The 19,970-nt window shown below is 40.9% G+C and overlaps 1 protein-coding gene across 1 annotated transcript; it reads left to right on the top strand.

The window, feature by feature from the left end:
• The first annotated feature begins 1,541 nt into the window (after positions 1 to 1,541).
• KIAA0232 (KIAA0232 ortholog) lies at positions 1,542 to 18,604 on the top strand. Its single transcript, XM_061553076.1, has 9 exons — positions 1,542 to 1,608; positions 3,104 to 3,445; positions 3,653 to 3,793; positions 6,762 to 6,831; positions 7,496 to 7,583; positions 7,671 to 11,082; positions 11,571 to 11,688; positions 12,398 to 12,489; positions 12,677 to 18,604. The coding sequence occupies exons 2-9, from the start codon at positions 3,302 to 3,304 to the stop codon at positions 12,848 to 12,850; spliced, it is 4,239 nt and encodes a 1,412-aa protein (XP_061409060.1). The 5' UTR covers positions 1,542 to 1,608; positions 3,104 to 3,301; the 3' UTR covers positions 12,851 to 18,604.
• The last annotated feature ends 1,366 nt before the right edge of the window (positions 18,605 to 19,970 follow it).

Here is a 19,970-nt window from a genome sequence, read left to right as displayed (position 1 = left end):
CGGGCACGCAATGGCCTTCTCAATGACGTCGCTGGATGTTTAACCACCCGTTTAAAATGGATAAATATACTGACAATGTTCTTTTAACAAAAAAAAGAACAATAATCCTAACACAGTACAGGAAGACATATGGGGCACGGAAACGTAGTCCAGACGTCTATGAGATTAACAGATCCTCTCTTAGTAAAAGGGCGTCTTTGTTAATGTATCACTTTTCAAATGCAAAATACACAAACGGTGTGTGTGTGTGATGTAGGGAGCGCTGGTTCTATCGATTATCGCGCTGTGCTGCGATCTTAGCGACCCGAGTTTGATTCTTGCTCACGGCCAACACCCAGTGACGATTATCTGGGCCTCCCCTAGGTCGACTCAGCCTCGAATTAGTACCTGGTGCGGTGTGTAAACATCGCCACTGGGGGAGACAAAGGCGGTCGGGCGTGGTTGTGGGCCAACCACCCCCCTTCGTGTGCCGTGCCGGCCGTCGTAGGTGCGACTCGCTTAACAGCACTTGCCCCTACAGCCCGTGGCAGGCTATACGGGGGAGCTTTGCTTTTGAAGGTAAAACCTCTGATCTGGCACGGGCGTCTGGCTCAGCCCCGACCCCGTGACCCCCAGCGCGGGGAGGAGGGGGGGGTAACCGCTCCGTGCCTTTACATTACACAGACCGCTTGCGCAGAAACCCGCGCGCCATTCCGCGATGAGCCAATCGCAGGCGAGCTTGCGACGCTCAGGGGGCTCGCCTCGACCAATGGGAATCGCCTAAGACAGACGCGCCGCGCGTTCCGTCTACGGAATGTAAACGTTGTTCCCGACCCCCCCCCCACCACCCACGAAGCCCCGGGTCAGAATAGATAGCACACACACGGGTAGGGGGTAGGGGGGGGCCCTCGTCTCTACGACGCCACTCGTCCGCGAGCCATTGTCTCGATTGCTCATTTAAATATCGATTATCTATAGCGAGGAAGGGGGAGCGTTCGGTGGAACGAATAAAATTCCGATTTGAGCGCGCGGGGGTTTATTTTTCTCCTCTACGCGGAGGGATACGCGGTGGGGGGGTGTTGCGTTGTTAATAAACAATCGGCGGAGGGATTTCGTGCGGCGGGTGAGTGAGTGGGTTGGGGGGTGGGGGTTGGGGGGTGGGGGTTGGGGGGGCGAGTGGGTGGGGGGGTGAGGGGGTGGGGGTGAGTGGGTTGTGGGGGGGTGAGGGGGTGGGGGGGTGAGGGGGTGGGGGTGAGTGGGTGTTGGGTGAGTGGGTGGGGGGGGTGAGTGGGTGGGGGCGGTGAGTGGGTGGGGGCGGTGAGTGGGTGGGGGCGGTGAGTGGGTGGGGGCGGTGAGTGGGTGGGGGCGGTGAGTGGGTGGGGGGGTGAGTGGGTGGGGGCGGTGAGTGGGTGGGGGGGTGAGTAGGGGGGGGTGAGTAGGGGGGGGGTGAGGGGGGGTGAGTGGGTGAGGGGTGGGTTGGGGTGAGTGGGTTGGGGGGTGAGTGGGTTGGGGTGAGTGGGTTGGGGGGGTTGGGGGGTGAATGGGTTTGGGGGGGTGGGGCTTCGTCACGTGACGTCTCCGCCCGGCGCGGCCGCGTCCCTCGCCTCGTCGTTGCGTGCGTGAGGGGAGGTGAGGAACTCCGCGGTTATAACGCGAATGCCATTGTTGTTTTCTGTCGCCGTCGAGTCGTTTTGTTACTCTCGAGTGCTCCCGCGTGTTGTGTTAACGTCGCGGTTTAAACCCTGCGGATTGAATGAGCGAGGCCAGTGCCCTTGCGTGCGGCCTAGCGGCCAGTCGCTCAGCCCGGGCTTTCCTGAATCTCCCCCCACCCCCCTCTCCGGCCGGCGCTTCAACAACAATAACAACGCGTTTAGTTTAGTTTTCGTTAAGGTAATTGGTCATTTCGACACATTTTTGAGTGGTAATACCGCTCGACACGATCAGGGTGATGTGTTAGTCGTTTTCTGAGGCTTGCGAAATTGTGGAAATTCCACATTACCATGGCAGTGCCGAGTTATTCATGTAACGCGGTAAACGTTGATTTCGCGCGAAGTTACTCGTTTTATACTTCCAAAAGGGACGAGTTATATTAAGAAAGGAATGTTTCCGACTGAGTGGGGCGCTTGTATTCACAACAATGGTGGAGCGCCTCAATATCACGTGTTTAGGGCGAAGTTATGGACGTTTAAAAACGCAGCCAGACGTGTTAGATTGAGGCTCCTCTGGTGGTGTTGGTTAAATGTTGGGAGACACAATGTAACAAAGGAATACATGTGTTACGTGCACATTAACGCTTTAAATGTTTTTCAAGTCGACAAATAAAAGGATTTTCTACCTGAATCGAATACAGTTCGTCCCTTGTTAAATACTGTACATAATAGGTGTTAGGTTCGTCATCAACTGTTCGCGTATATACGTGACTTGCCTCTGTCTTCCATTTTTCTTGATTCTGTGATAAACAGCGTTTTTAATGCTTAGCAAATACGTAGATATCGAAAAGGCGGGTAAGGGGGGGGGGTATGTGTTAAATTCGGTGAATATTACAATTGAATAAAAACACAGGGGGACCGGGTTGGATGTGGTCGCGCACAGACGAAATCTGTTTTGGCGCCTTGCTACCCATTTACTGCCGTGATACGGGTTGCTATAGAGGGGTCGTTGTTGGGCTTTAAAAGGACACACGTGGTAACCGTGGAAGCGCGAGGGAGTGTCTTTAACGGCGCCCCAAGATGGCGTGGCTGTTTGTAAGGTTGATAGCGCGTGTAGTGAGCACGCGTCTGTTTTGTTTTGCTTTTCACGACGCGGTGAAGTTACCCACGCGCGGGGCTTCTCAAACACCCCGCATCCAGCTAAGCTCTCAAAGCCCGAGCTCTTTAAGAATATTTGTTTAGTCCTGAGACTGGCGAGTACTACTGGGTGTGTGTTACTCGTTTGTTTACGTTTGAAAAGTACACGTGCATTGGAATCTCCCAGTTAATATTTGATTACAATAACATAATAAGCACGTGAATATATACACCGTTTTAAGTTTTGAGCATGAATTGTTTTGGATATTATAGAAATAATGATTTTGTCACTACCATTGACTGCATTCTAATTTTAATTTACGATTTTTTTTTTCCAGGTACCCAAACCTAAACATCATGTGGTTTGGCTGACATGGCAGGGAGAAGCTCTACCTAGGCTGCCAGAGGTGGCATTGCTTACCAAGTATACTGCACAATGGGTTTTCTAGGCAGAACTCCCTCCGTGAGGCCCATCTTTAGTTCTCTCCTTGGAAAAGTTGTCTGAAGGCTGCAGGGACGTGCAGAGTTCCTTCACCATGTCTATACTGCAGGCCCTGGGTCCTGTGCAGACGTGGTTGGGCCAGGAGCTGGAGAAGTGCGGGATAGATGCTGTGATTTACACACGTTACATCCTTAGCCTTCTCCTCCAAGACACCTTTGAAGTGGAACCTCAAGAACAGGTTAGTCTTTCTAAAGCTTTGAACGGACGGGATACATTTTATATTGGCCATATTTACAAATGGTCAGTGATAACGTGTAATATGACCTAAGGTTGGGAACATGCAAATTTTGTCAATTTGTGATTTTTTTCCCTGTATTTTCGAAAAATGTTTAGTCTTTAAAATGATATAGCAAGTGATGGTTGTTTGCTTTATTCTTATTTACAGGAAGGTAACATCTGTGTGCCATGGGACAAAGGACCAGGTCGCCGCTTGGGTAAGAACAAGAAGAAGTGGACGTCTGGTCTAAGTTTGGAGGAGATGAAGAAGCAGGCTGCTGTCCAATGTCTCCGCTCTGCTTCAGAAGAGGTAGGCAAGTGTATTTGCTGTGGAGAAGTCTCCCATTGAAAACAACCACGTGAGGTTTTCAGTAGATGTTTACATGTGCTATAAATAGTTATGTTATATTAAAGAGGCACTTATTTTGTATACGTAATTATAGCAGACTGTTTCCAAAAATAAGTTGCAAAATGGCAGCAGACAAAGCCAATTGCATATTTAAACATAAAAATGTGTAAATTAGAACAAATTCAAGCCACACATTTCAGAAAGTGTTCATGGTTTATTTTAGAAAAGTGAAAATTAGTTGTCTACTTGGTTATATTTAAACATGTTTTTTTCAAGCCTAATGTTTTACATGTGGAAATAAATTACACTTGCACTGATTATTGGAACTGCACCTGGTGGTAGGTAATTTTTTTTTTAAAGAAAGATTAATTGTTTTGATAAAAAGTCGCCTTGGACATGCAAATGGAGTGTGGTAAGTGCTGCTATAAAATACTAATTAGGGTTAACCCCATTTAGCTGTAATACAATCAACTGTCTCACAAATTAAACGATATACAGGTAGTCCTCTACTTACGATGGAGATGCGTTACAACGACCCCATCGTAAGTTAAAAATATCGCAAGTCGAAGATGGCCTAGCCTACCCAGAAGTCTTTGAACAGAGCAATTTACATTACCGTACTGTATAAACTATATACTGTATGTATTTATGTATTTATCGTACCTAGTACGCTGCTGCGTTTGCCTGACGCGCGAAATAAAAAATATTTTACAATTTTGTCGTATCGCTATCGCCATCGTAAGATCGAAATATCGTAAGTCGGACCATCGTAACTCGGACTATCTGTACAGGTATACCTAGATTTACGAAAGAGATGTGTTCTTCAAAAAACCCGCGTTAAACGGAATTGCTTTTACCATTTATTACAAAAAATTAGGGATGTGTTTTGGACAGTAATTTCAACTTGATACAATAATACAGAAAAATATTATAGTTTCACCAATACAAAAAGTAGGTAAAACAAGTTTCTCAATGCACACACTTTTATTTGCACTCGAAAGCAGAAATACGTTATTTTCACCCCAGAAATAAAATAAAAGTATGTACTGAATAAAAGTGGATGGGGTTGCACATAAAGGAAGCCACCCACTTTTATTCATGACATCGAATTTATACTAATACACAACATGTTATAAACCATTGACTAATAAAAAAATAGTTGCCACCTTTTAAGGGACCTCTCCTTTCCGGTCATGTTGGAATGACCGGAAAAGTGATGTGGAGACGTTAATGTTGCACGAGGAATACCATGATGCGTAATGCTGTCACAGATGAATGATGAAGCCTCCTGGGTGATTCTTGTTTGATCTCATGGCGTGTGCCATATGAATGAAATTTGTTAACGTGAAAATTCGATTTAATTAATTAAAAAAAGTATCCATAATTTGTCAATTTGGTTCACACGAAATTTTGTAAACCGAATGTTTATAAAGTGAAGGATATCTCTAAACTATTTTTTGTAGCTTGTATGGATACCTTAAAAACGTGTTTTTCAAGTAGGATTTAAGTTTCAATGAAAGTCAGGCACGTGACCACAACAGATTATTAGATAGTTCTTGGATCACTGCCACTGCTAAATTAAGTCGTCTGCCAATCCATCAGTGCTTCAAGAAATTATTTTATTTTGTTTGTACAAGTTTGCTATGGGTTTCTTTTCTAAACGTAGAATAAAGTTACATATGTATAACTTGAAACCGCTTTTATTTGATGTAAGTGTTGAAAAAATGGTGGTCGGTTACCAAACGTACTGGAATATGAAATATGCAGAGTATAATTTAATGACAAAAATAATTCTGCCTCGCTTGTGCCTGTGTTACTTTGTCTGTTGCTTGGCTCTGGTGTGCCAGCTATTTTTATCCTGCTGATCATCTCAGTTTACCAGCTTTAATGTCAGCTGACTTGGGCTTGCTCATAAGACGTCACTGTATAAACTAACAGTATGGTTACGTCTGAACGTGTTGTCATTTAAAACGCCATTTTATATATTTGACCAAAATTAAATTAAGTACTGGATGAGCGTGTTTTGTGTAAAAACGTGTAGTAGACTTAACAGCAATAATGTTAAACTTGTTTGAAAATAAATGGTGTGGTGTATCTCGTGTTCAATGTGCTGGAATGTTTGCGTGAGATAGTGAAACTGTAATAATGATGTGGCACTAAGTGCGAAAAAGCCGGTTCCTGTGGGACGGGACGAGAGCCCGCCCAGTGGCTGGTGTTGCTATTTTTAATTCAAGTACTGTGGTAGACCGACAGAGCAGAGACCCACATTCCACAAGGTCATGTGACTTTTGCTAATCCTGCAGCAAGTGTAAATGAAGGGCAATGGTGAAGGTGTGGCCTGCCTTCTCATACCAATCTCTTGATGTCATGAGTTTTATAAAAGGTCAAAGTTATACCTTAAGCTTTGGAATACAGTATCTGATTAAAGTACATTTTAAATTATTTACAAATAAGGCAAGTGTATATTCTATATTTAAACATGATTGATAAATACCCAACTGATTTTGGTGCCTCATACCTATTGGTAAACCGCCATTTGTCTTCACAAGTCCTTTTAATGACTTAGCACATGTTATGAGAATGATAGTTATTTGTCACTTTCATAAATATTAAAACATGTACTATATTTATGTGAACACTGCTGGCACTATACCTTCAAATGTAAATGTATAGTCTTTTCTTTGAGGACCAGTATATTCTACAACTTGGGTTTAAAAGTTTGTGTATGTATGTTGAACTTATTTTGCACCGTACGTAGCCAACCATGCTAATCAGAGGTGCGGGATATCGCATACTGTAGGAACGGAGTTAAAATATATTGTATACAGTTTTAATGCAGGCATTTGAATATTTGTCAACTGTGATGAATGGTGACTAAAACAACCACTTACAGCTGAACTGATGTGTTTTCAAATATTGTGTTTTCCAGACATCCGGTATAGAAATGTTGGTTGAAGAGCTCTGTTGTAAATTAAAAGATCTCCAAGACCAGCAAAAGGGTACGTGTGTAGAATATGTAGCATAGAGTATAATAAATAAAATTGCATAAAAAAAAATTGTTACCATTTGTCTGCACCATGAAGTGAGGCTAGTTTAAACTAGGGTTGTTGAAGTAGTTTTTTACCAGAGACCACAGACTTTTTTTTACTGGTTTGTCACACATATATAAATATATTTTTCAATAAACATCACATTTTTTTTACTTGTTTAACTGCGACACCAAGGGAACTGGTGGGGAAGCAATGGTTGAAATGTATTGTCCTCCTGCTTCTGTTTGCCCAGCAGCACGATTGGGTGGTACACCACATTTATTTGATTGGCAGGTCACATATGGTGGGAAAAAGTGGGTTACGCCCACTTTCAAGATTCCTTGTCCGCATTGACTTGGAGACCAAAAACCTAGGGCTCTCTTTAGTGGAGGCTCTTTCTACTAGTAATTGTGCAAGCAAGCACTTTCAGAGTTGCACTGCGCATGCCAATCAGTGCATTCCTTACTATAATTAAAAATTATTACGCGTTCTTGACTTTTGTAACCGGTAATTAATTGTGAAAATAGCTACGGTTGACCGGTTGTAGGTGAGCAACCATAGGCTAAACGCAGTGTTTATCGAGTGAAAGATATATTTAATATATTTTTTACAAACATAAGCAATTTTTTTACAGATGGACAGTCTTTTGGGAAGCTCACACCAAAGAAAGGATCTCCATCACTTGATGATGGGCCAACTTCTAACAAGGATGAAGCTGAAATGTGAGTAATCTTAAAATGTACCAACATTTTTATGATTTTTTTCTCTTTGCATAATTTTTTTCCTTTAACAAATATGTTGTTTTGCAGGTACTATGAAGCATTCCCTGCTCTATCAGAAAAGACTGCCCCATTTCCTGCAACTTCGACATCTGTCTGGGTCTGTAAAGCCAAGATGCTACGAGGCACCAGTTCTTCCACCTCTGACTCTGTCTCTTCAACGTCTACCCTCCAGCAAGCCTGCACAGAGACCTCCTCCCCAGTCGAGTTATGCAGTGATGATGACGAGACAGTCCGGGAGAGACCGTCTGGGAAGCCAGAGTCTGGTAGTTCTCCAGGGCAGAGAGACAGCGGCAAAGAGAACGAGCATGATCGTAGCATCTGCAAGCGTCATAAGGCCAAGCCATCTTTCTCGCGTCGGCAAGGAAGGGTTAGGTTGTCTGGAGAAGGGAAATTGCTCAGAACACATTCGGGCTCTTCTGACTCGAGTGATGCTGGATCTGCCTCTGGCTCCAACAGACCGATTGAAGTGAACACCTTGAGAAAGGCATTACGTCTAAAGCAGAGAATTAGAGAAACTGACCGGGTACCAAGGTTACAAGAAGCAATGGTTAAGCCGTCAAGGAAATATTCTAAGAAATTTGACAAAAGCAAATATTTTGGTGGTGGTACAGCCAGATATGAATCATATTCCAGAGGGGGCTTTGCTGAAAAAGAAAGGGGAAAAAGTAATGATTTGGAATTGACGAGTGAGGAAAACCTGTTTGGCCAAACTAGAAGACAAGGTCTTCAAGAAGAACCAATGTGGTATACAGAACCCCTTGGTGTTTGCTTTGTGTCGCAGAACCAGAAGAGCAAACTAGAAACGTCGTACCGTGGGCTTGCTAGTTCACAAGCTGAAAACTCTGAGTTGCATCCACAGGCCAAGCGTTCCGAAGAAGTTCATCCGCCACATTACAGTAAAAATGCATACGATGATGTTTTTAGGTCAGCAGGCACATTTATTGATGGGTGCTTTGTGGAAGTGCCAGTAGTTTCTTCTGATGGAGCTGAGCGTGAAATGCCAACTACAGAGCTAAAGAACAACATCCGTACTGAGCTAAACTGTTTAGACTGTGATTACTTCCGTGAAGTAAATTTTTATCAATCCATGTTGGATCCTTCTGCATCTGAATTGCTGCCTAACAGCAGTCGTATATTAAAGCTAATCCACCAAAACAGCACGGAGCACGTTTCAGTGGAAAGTGAAAATCATGTTGGTTCTTTTGAGACTCAAAGTAAAGAAAGTGAAAGTGCAATATGGACAGATGAACAGGTGTTGGAAAAACCTGAAATTCTGAACCTCCGTGATTCCCAGGATGGCAACAATAGCATTAACAAGCTGAGCCCAACAGTTGCTCGGTTCTGGGATTGTTCATCTCCTTCATTCTGTTCAGAAGATGAAGGCTCGCAAGATGACCATCTTGTGTCATTTTTCAACAGTCCAATTTTCCACATTGATGAGAGATTTGGTTGCCTTGTAATCAAAAGCAAGGAGTGCCCTCAAATTGAACAGTTAAATTCTGACAAAGATAAGTTTCCCAAACCTGAGCCCGGTTTAGATATGGCTGCTCTTTTCCCTGAAGTAGACGTTCAGTTTACAAACCAACCTCGGGGCCCTTTGGAAGTGTTTGTAGACACAGTAAGTGAGAAGCTTGGTTCAGCATTATGGGAAGATACAGGTGCAGCAAAAACCTCTCGCCTGGCAATGTGGACCCGCTCTCAAACGTGTGAAGATGATGGCCCTTTCTCTAGTTTGTCCACACGGACTGGCAGTCCATGGTCCCATTCTGATGATGTTCGTTCTGAAGATGCAGCTTCATTCAACTTACAGGGCGACGATTTATCAAAATTTCCAGCAGAGGAAAAGAATGTTAGTAGCCTAACTGATTCTGTCACCATGCAAGAGTCTGATCTTCTCAACTTAATTCCACAACATAATCAGTTTGATGTTGATGGTGCTTTGAGAAAATTGCCCCCATTAAGCTGCAAGCATGGATCGAAGTTGGCTGCTGTTTGTGGTATACAATTAGAGGAAGATGGAGAGGAAATCCCACTTGTCAATGAAACTATTTATTTGTCCTCCCCTCTTTCAGCATTTCCTCACCAATCTAGCTCAGGGAATTCAATACAATTTTTGAACGAGACTTCTCATGATGTTTTACCACCACCAAACTTCAGCCACTCTGCTTCTGTTACAAACCATACTTTTACAGTCGAGGTTACAACCCCACCTTGCAATGTAGAAGGAAAAAAATGTTTGCCTAAAATGGCTTCAACAGCTGTACAGCGGTCAGAGTATCGTCTTTGGGATAATGTAAATTCCAATGCATCAGTAATGGCAGAAGGAACATCAGAAAAAGTGTGGGATATGACCGAGGAAACAGACACGTCGTTTATTTTGGGTGGTGTATATGGAACAGGAAAGCATTTAAAGGATGAATGTTCAAGCATGCAAAACTGGGCTTCTGTATCGAGCACTGAACAAAAAGACAGCAGTTTGCTTGAGAGTGCATCCCCAAATGCAGTAATTATTGCAGGCCCAAACTTGTGTATGGCACCACATTTTCATGCACAACACAAATCCCTTTGGAAATCTCGCTTTCCATTTGCTCAAGGTGGACTGTCTGTAAAGTGGGAGGAGAGAATGGATGCAACCATCCCATTCCTTTTGCAAGATGATTGTGGGGGAAGTTACAGCAATTACCTTGGATCAGATTTTTGTCACAGCCCTGGCATCAAGTGCACTTTCCCGTCACTAGATCTCAACAGTCATTTTTCACATCTTCTGAGTGTTCAATGTGCTGTACAGCCTGATGTCGATTCTCCACTGGATGCGCCCTTCAAGCCGAAACCCGTTTTGAGCTCGGGCACAGAAGCACACAACCTGGAACACCACAAAGTGTATGGGCTTTGCCAGATGCAGTACCGTGCCATACGGATCTCGCCACGTACCCACTTCCGCCCAATTCAAGCTGGCGAGCTTTCTCCATTTGCAGGTGATACATCAGACTCTGAATCGGAGAAGGGTGATGAAACCCTGCCCATTGTAACATACAGCGACTTGTTTGAACAACCAGAGGCCGATCTAAGGCCCCTAGAAGAAGATGCAGTCGCTAATTACCAGGAATACAAATGCTATGCACAAAGTGAAACCGATACACAACATATGGAGGTTCCACAAGTAAGGAAGACTGCGATTGAGAGGGGAGCACAAACATCCCTGGACTCGCAAGATAAACTCACTGTGGCTTGTGGGGATGATTGTGTTCAAGAGTGTGCATCTGAAAGTTCCAGTGCGCCTCACGTTATTGGGTGCTTTGGTTCCAATGCAAAGCATGATGCCAATAAGGACATTGAGCAACAAAGCACTGGTGGAGAACGTGGAACAGATGAGTGCTATGGATCCTTCATTCTTGGTGGAGTTTACTCAACTTCTGATGAGCAAGAAAGATATGCAAAGGTAACACTAAGAATTCAATTTTGTTTCTATTTTGTGTAATCTGTTAAAATGAAAACATAAAATACCATTAATATATTGAGCTAATTCGTGGGTTAGATGCCCCTTTTCAATGGACATGTTCCATCCCATTTATAGCTTGCAGTGTTTATATTGCTTTTTAATATGAGCAACATGAAAATAAAGTGAATGTAATGGAAATCACAAGATAATTCTTGAATACACAAGCCAATGCTACAGTAGAAGTACAGTATTAAATTGAGTCTACACAACATTGAAATGTGCATTTTAAGTTGATGTTGCTTATGTGTAGGGTTTACCCCAAACAAATTACATGTCGGACAGTACATCCCCCCAAGTGATTTCGAGGGCATACTGTATTTCCTGACTGTCCACATGAGCCAGTTTGGACGTTTGTGAAGTATGTTTGCATATGAAAATGTTTATACCATTTTGCTGACTTTGGTCCTTGGTTACTTTTTTTTCTATAGCCATTTCTTGCTTGTAAGAATTGTTGGTCCGACAATGAGACCAAGGAGCAAGAAGACGATTGCTGGAATTTGTTGGACTCTATTTCTCGTCTAACAATCAGGTGTTCCAAACCTCCAGGTAATATATTCACTTCTGTTTTTTTTTCTGTTGAGGTATATTTAAAAATCAGATGTTTATAAGTGGTTTTGTAAGTCTTCAACTCGATAGTTTGCTTATTTGTATAATATGCATGTGACGAATTGGATGGTGTTGGGGTTGCCCTTGTGGTTTTTTAGCATTGTTAAAGCTCTTGGTGATTGGGCTTCAGGCGTCAACGCATGTTTTTCTTAGATATTTATCATTGCAGAGTATTTTGAGGAATGAATTTCTATCTTGACTATTTAAGCCCCTTTTTTCCATAAATGGATTGGATACATTCACTGTTATACACTTGCATTTTGAGTCCTGTGTACTATGCAGCAGTGCCATTAACAGCAATGTTTCTTGAAATGGTACGTTTAGCAAGAACATGCACAATAGATGCCTGTTTTTTAGTTTACAAAACATGATCTATAACGTTTCAAATTGTACGTGACAAAATCGCAGTTACATTTGCCTGAGCTTTTGTACTTTATAAAGGTTTATTTTTAGTAATGTACAATACCTCATAACATGATCTAATAGCCACACCCATTCCAAGTTATAAAAAAGAATTAAATGTAATTTTCAAAACTTTTTTCCACGTGCCTTAGTAACAACATCTTGGATTTTTTTCAAATATTGGAAATTGAATATCGATTCTTCCTGTCTTATGAAAGACTGAGTAAAATATCTTTCTCCTTTTCAGAGTCGTGTGAAAAGGGAGATTCCAGCTGGATTAACAAGCAGTTGGGTAACATCCAGACAAGCCAAGCCAGCGAGGTTGACTGTGGCATTCAGGTTTGTGCCAACCTTTACAGCTAAAGTATAACAAATAAATTAGCAGTGCAAAGATGTTTTTTTGTTGTATTTTTAGCCACTGAAAACCCTCATTGTAATTAATGGTATTTGTTATAGTGCTTAGGTCAAAAATGCGTTTTAATTACCATGTGGTGTGTGTGTGTGTGCACATGTGTGGTTTATGTAGTGTGCCACATTTCAGCCCGATGTATCTGCTGTAGTGGAGGGAAGGCATACTTTTCCCGGCAGGCTGGGTTCCTTCTTCATTGGAGACCCTGACCTCTCGGACAGCTCCGACGCAGAGAGTGATGGGAGCCAAGATGATGACACCACCTTCAGCGAGAAGGATGAACCCATCTAAGACCGGCAGCCGTCATCTACTGGCCGTCTTTGCTGAGTTCGATTTTTAATGTTTTGCCTGCATAATAATAAACCTGTGTTAGGAGGGGTTTTTTTCTTTCATTTTTGTCTGCTTGCTCTGCAAAAATGTGAAGTGGCCATTTAATAGCCTTAAAATTTGAATGAGTAATTTGATTAATTCAGTGTTTTACTAAAGTCTTTAAAAACGAGATAAACCTTGACACCCATGCATCTGTTCAATTGATTTCCTGTTTTTAAGTAGACCAAATTTGAATGATACTAACATACAGCCCTTACACACTATTAGAATTTGTAAGCTACCATATGCAGGTTGCCCTCATGGATGCACAGAAAATGCATAACAGAATTTCAGCTGAGAAATGTATGCGGATGTGTAAATATTAAGCTGACAGTATTTGAACTAGACCTTTCACAGAAATAAAAAATAATTCAGCTTCATTGCTATGGGTATAGGGAGTCATTTTCAATAAAAAATGTTGTAAACCGTAACAAATTGAACTTATAACTAAACAATGGGCTAAACTAAATTTGTTTTTCAATTACATTGGCTAGGCCTGATTGTTAAAAAGTACAAGTTTTAAGGCTTAAAATGTAAACGTTTACATTTTGTGGCATGCAGAATGTCTGAGCTTCCTTTGTTGCATAGTCTAATGCTTTATCTATAAAATAAAACATACTGCAGTTGTGGTCTGCACGTAGTTTCGGTTTTGGACTGGCGTTTTTTGCAGTGCACATTTATTACGTTTGTAAATGCACAAGGTCAAATTATTAATTAGATCAGTTTACCAGTTTAAATTTAACATTTTGTTGAACATTTGAATGCATACAAATTGTGTACAGTCTTCTCCCATTCAGATATTGATGTGTGGTGAAACTCCTGACGGTTTCATAACATCTGAAATATGGTTCTGGAATTCAAGTGAAAATTTAATTCTTCAAAACCTTTAGGTAAAGGGTAGTTTTATGGTTGTTGGTAGAGGGTGAATTTGACAAGTTGGTGAGCTTCAATGAATCCAAACTCAAGCTAGGATGATTTAGTTGATTAATGAGAAAAAAATGGAACTGCTTTGTGGCAGAAGCCCCCTGACGAGCAATGCTCAGCGTGGATGTAGCTGATGCAGTGGCCAGTGGCACATTTAATGGGTAAAACCTTTTACAACTATTTTTGTTCTTCAATTAGTCTAAGCAAACTGTAATAATAGATTACATAAATCGGATCGCCCAGTTCTAGTTGAAACCCGGAGCTCCCCTGTACTTTGGCAAAAGGTATGAATTGTGTTTTTATGAGAAACAAAAAAAATTGACAGTTAAATGCAATAATGCTTTCATTTAATGCTGAATTAAACTGAATTATAATGATACAATTCTGAAACCAAAATTTATTATTGAGCTCCGGGTTAAGTTTTGAGCAGAGATAAGGGCATTACGAGTTTGATGGTGTTGAATGTATACGTAAGAGTTTACCTCCCTCAGTTCAAGTCGTGCATTAAAAACCTCTGGCATGCATGATGTTGAATTATGTAAAACGGGTCAAGTTGAAATACATGCAGTAGCTTTGACATCACTTTTTCCAGGTCTGGAAGTTCACCATTACAATGCTCATCACTTGGGTTTAAAATATATGCAGACATTGAATAATTTAGTGTGCTATTTTGCAGACTGGTTGTACCTCCATGTGGATCTTGTGCATTTACAAATGTGATTATGCTTCAGCTTCCAAAACTGATTTGTTTAAGGATTGCAAATTTGAGAGCTGATTTGTATAATGGGAATAAAATCCTGAATGCATATTGAAAGCTGTAACATTAAGAACTAAACTCACATTTTCCATTTAGCCTCGGTTGCATGTTTTCTACATGCTGAGAGATGAAGATATTTGGGGCTCCTTAGATATATTTTTTGCAGAATGAACATTTATTTCACAACTTGGTGTCATGTGCATTTTAGATGTATAGTTGCCTGAAAGTGACATGTTATTTTACCATCTGTAATGCACAGGACCTGTATTTAAAGTGGCTTTCAGTTTTGTTCCCGTAAGTGGGCAAAGCAACAGTTCCATCTCAATTGGTGGTTGCTGAAAACACGAGATTGAGAGGCATACACTTGTATTTGCGGATAAGTTTTAAACTGGTTTTGTGTGCGTGTTATGTTGGAATTGGGGAAATTGACAGGCTTCCACTACTGCAACATAATAGGCAATATACAGGAAGTCTAGTTTATCCCAGATGACTGCAAGCATGTCAGTGCTAAGATTGAAGTGTTAAATTATTAAGCTTATTTGCATTCCACATCTTCAACATTTTAAATTTATATTTAACAAGTAATACTACAATATCTTTTGGTGTTTGATTTTTAAAGTTTTTTTTTTGATTTGCAGTATTTCTAGTTTGCATTTAAGTGAACTTTCTTTTTTTATTGGTGACAAGGAAAATAACAAACTTATGTATATGTGCTGGAGGGAGCGTTTTTAAATAATTGGTACAGGAATACACCATCTTACGAGTTGTACTCGGGTGCACTCAAGGTGTTTTGGCATTGTGTAGCATTCCACCATATTGCATTCATAATTGAAAACCAAACGGCACCGTTTAATCCTTAAGTAATAGTTGAGTGGGTTTGGAAGTGGCTCGCTCACTGGCCTGTTGACAAAAACACTTTTACATTGGAATAAGGATGGTACACTAATGCATGACACGTGGTGTAGTCGAGTACCATTTCTAAAATCAAAATGCAGTATGTCCCCTCCTGAGTGCATTTTGAATTTGTGGCGTGTTGGCAGGTTAAGTAGAATGTGTGTATTGTATGTGTGCATACAGTTACAATATATATGAACACACAACTGTAAGCAAAAATTATACTTGTGTGTTTATATATTTTTGTTTGTGTACATATCGTGTATGTATGCAGTGTACATTAAAACGCCACCAATTTGAACCGCTTAATTCAGAGGTGGGACAAAGTCATTGTTATGCAAGTCCAAGTCGAGTCTGAAGTCATCAAATTCATGACTCGAGTCTGACTCGAGTCCAAGTCACATGACTCGAGTCCACACCTCAGCCGCTTATTGTAGCCCATGTGCTTCATAACACTCTTGGGTCAATGGCTACATCTCTAATACCCTCGGTTGGGCTGTATCGATTAACTTGTGGCTTTTAACCCTTGACAAATTTATATTCATGTTCTCGTAAGCTCACAGGATAATTTGATCGGTTCTAGGTTCATGAATACAAATCTGTAATATACGATGCTGTGATAATATTCTAAACCATTTGCAAAAACATTGCTCATCTCAACCACTGGCCCAACTGCTTCCCATTTGTGACGTGACATGTATAAACTGTATGTACGATGTTTTTGGATGTATTGCGTATAACTTGTGTGCCTGTAATTCCTAGAAAATGTCAACATTGGAAAGATATTCCCAACAGAGCCACTTTGAAACAGAGTCCTTCGTAAAACTTTGCCTCATAGTGCCTTTAGCAAGATTTCTGCAAGCACATGCTTAAAACCGCTTTAGAATTACAGTACCTGTTCAGTTTTGTTAAATTTAAGCATGTACACGCTGTCATTCTTCATTGCAGGGTATTGTAAAAGGCATTATGGCCATTTGTGGTTTTTTTTTTATAATTGGACTTGTTCAGATACCATCAAGGGTTGCTTAGTGGCTGTAGCTTTTAATGGCTTAATGGAACATTCTCACTTTTAACCGAAGGGTAATAGAAAAGATGCTGAATCTTGATCTTAAATTTGGTGAATTAAACATACAGAAAGCCACTAGTAAATGTGTATGTGGGTGGTTAAATTTTTCTGAAAGCCTTTGTTAAACCCTAATGGCTGTCTGGGTGAAATTGTTGATTGTGTGTGTGTTCCGGTGTCAGGCTTGTTGTTTTGCTTACTCACAAATTCCTGTATTACTGCTCTATGTGATTGGATGTGAGGTTTGTGTCTTACAGTAGTGAGTGGCCATAAGTATGTTTGAAACTGGAACGCTTTGCCGATGGCCAGCGTCTAGTTTCAGCTTGTTAGTGGCTATTTTACTAAGTGTAAAAGTAATAAAAAAACATACAAAAAAACTTTAAAATATATTCTAGTTACATTAAATCTAAAACAAAAAAAGTGATGTTACAAAGAAATAAGTAAATTAAATTGCAATGATTTTGCGGTGCATTTATTTGCTTTTTCTTGGCTTTATGCTGAATTTACAGTATAAATTTCTGAACAGCATAAATTTCTGAACAGCATATGAACACAACCCTTTCAACGCTAAGAAATGCATAACAGCTTGGAGAAATACAAAAGGACCCCGTGATTACTGGCTAGGTTAACATTTTCAAATGTTTGTAAAATTATTAAGATTTTGTGTGAATCCAAAATACATTCGTTTTGATTAGCTACCGAATATATTGGTGTTTATGCATACACAAGGGAAACCTTTCAGTGCATATAAAACGAACCTTGAAACTTTGGTAAAAAACAGCTGCTTGGTTAGATACTTAAATGTAAACAGCCAGTAAATGGGGAAAATAAAAAAACTTTTCAAGTAGTTGGTGTTATCAGAGGGCCTGGCTGTCGTGGGAAAATGCCATTGTAATTCACGAGCATTTCATGACGGAGACAAGCTGGCATGTACCTTATGTCACGAAGGCTATCGTCACCATGAACATGGCAGTACAGTATTGTTAATGTGGTTTTTGTCGAGCACACTTGCAAAACGCATAATTCTCAAATGGCTAATTTCGAAGAGACCCGATGAACGATATAGCGTTGGTGCTCGGTGTGAGTACTTCGGTTAACTTCCAGATACAGTAGCAACATTATCCGGATATGCAGGTTAAGGCTATTTTTGCAGGTGAAAATATTTTCATCCATTATCTACTTTAGGGCATTTCACACGTAGGTAAACATTTTGCGAATTATATCATGCAGTGTGTTTACTTTTAGCCAGAGAATGCTAAATTAATGCGAACTCACGTACGTTTAAATTTAAGCAGAGATTGTTCCTGTTGGTGTTTAATAATTCCACTGAATTTTAAAAATTCAACTAAATGTAAAAAAAACTAAGAATATGTTTTGTCCTGCTAGATTAGGAACATCTGCCATGGTATGCGAATCGTAACTACGAAATGGGCACAAGTGCACCATACAACTTCAGACACTCGTTCTTCAAATGGGTGAACGAATGGTACAAGGCATCACAGTGCAGCTTAATCGGTTCACTTATCAAGCAGCTGAAGCTCACCTGGTACAATCGTTTTAACTTACTCAATTGCTTAGCCTTAAACCGATTCTGTTGATATGGTACATTTCAATCCCATCGTCCTTTCCCAAACCATGGATATCCAACGATTTTTTTAAAGATATTGCATGAATAGTTGATTTAATTTACGGTATTCTGTAATCTTAACCTACCACGCAATGTCGTATGCTTTTCGGGAAGATTTGGGGTGACCATTTAGCACGTGAACCGCATTTCTAAAAGCGTTTAGAGGGTTGTTACTGCAAACAATAGTATTTGGTGAAGTTGGCTACCTGGGTGTGTTGGTGGCGCCGTCCACTTAAGTTGCAGAACTTCCCAGGTAAGGCACTGATAATATTCACTGGACTATTGGGAACTTCCACTCTATTTGGTGCAGTACCGTGAATACTGAGCCAAATAGACTCGATCTAAAAAAATTGTTTTTTCTTGTTCTGCTGTAAGTCAGCTGTGTATGCATACAATAAACGATTAAACCACTGTGTGTGCCGTTTTCATTGTAATATACACTTTTTATAAACATGTATACGATGCCTTGCAGGGTGTATTCCTATGTTTATAGATGTATTCTATGTTTCAACTTTGAGCTGTGGTTTAACATTGATGTGTGTTTCTAAAATAAAATCTTAACTTTTAGTAATGATCATACTTAACACCACACAACTAATTAACGTTCTGCATGACTGCGCTGCCGCTTTACACTAAACATACTGTACCTAATACGTCAAGTGATTTTGTTTTTCTCAAAGCTTTGAGGCGATGCTCATGCCCTGTGTACAGTCTTGAGCAGGTAGTGGAAATTCCGCATTCCTATGACCGGCGTGAGTATTAATAGGCTAATCGCCGTTGACTTCCTCACTGGTGCTCATTCCATCCACCACAGCGCTAAAGGGCCGAGTCAACCCCCAACCAGGATTTGAACTCAACCTATGAGCACCAAGTTGCTCAACTGCCGAGCCACCTGGCCATACAACGCGTTTTAATTGGCACACGATAGATATGTTTCACAATCCAGTTATTTTTAGTAGTGCAGAGGGTGCTTATGAATCTAGAACATGACAGCCGTGATTTATTATTCTATTAATATTATTTCTCCTATTTATTTTTACCTCCGTGGCTTTAACGAAAAAACCTAAGTATGAATCCTTGCAGTCACGAAAGCTTCAAATCTAGAAGCACCAACATTACTAAAAAGTCAGCCTTCAGCCAGCACCCCCCCTAAGGTTCCTGGGTTTGAGTTACCGGCTTGAGTCTAGTTGGGTTATGTTGGCAAGTGTGCCCCCTCACCCTAGTGTGGGTAAACTGTTACTTCAGAAGAAGTTCCGTACAATTTTGCGTTTATTGACCGTGCTCGAACAGGATGATGGTGCTCTCTGCTCTGCAAGAGTTATAATTGAGTTAATGTTTTAGAAAAAGAAAGTCGTCTGACCAATGCATAATTATACCTTTTCCATATACTGTATACCTCAACATGTAATACGAGAAATGTGACGTAAAGAAGTAATTATTGTTCTAATAGAGTCCTGTACTCTGCACTATGTGGCCGACGCGGCGTTAGAGGGTCTTCAGCAGTGGGTTTACATGGTGGAACGTGTTCTCGTCTGTGCACGTGTATATGCCTATATGGCTTTAATGACGTGTTATTTGTGATCCAGGCTGGAATCCGTCAAAGCGTTTGCATTTTATCTTCAGCACAGTCAGGTGTCCTATAGAATGTAAAACAAGTTAATTACAGTCTAACCACACCTTGTATTACGGTACTTCAGAAATGTACAATTAATTTTAATTATTTACATTGGTGTAATTTAAAAGCCACAGTTAACGTTGACCCAGCATAACCACACGT

This window comes from Lethenteron reissneri, chromosome 17 (genome assembly GCF_015708825.2).
Source record: "Lethenteron reissneri isolate LAM-NWPU_2019-01 chromosome 17, ASM1570882v1, whole genome shotgun sequence".
NCBI lineage: Eukaryota > Metazoa > Chordata > Hyperoartia > Petromyzontiformes > Petromyzontidae > Lethenteron > Lethenteron reissneri.
This window is presented reverse-complemented; position numbering and strand designations above follow the sequence as displayed.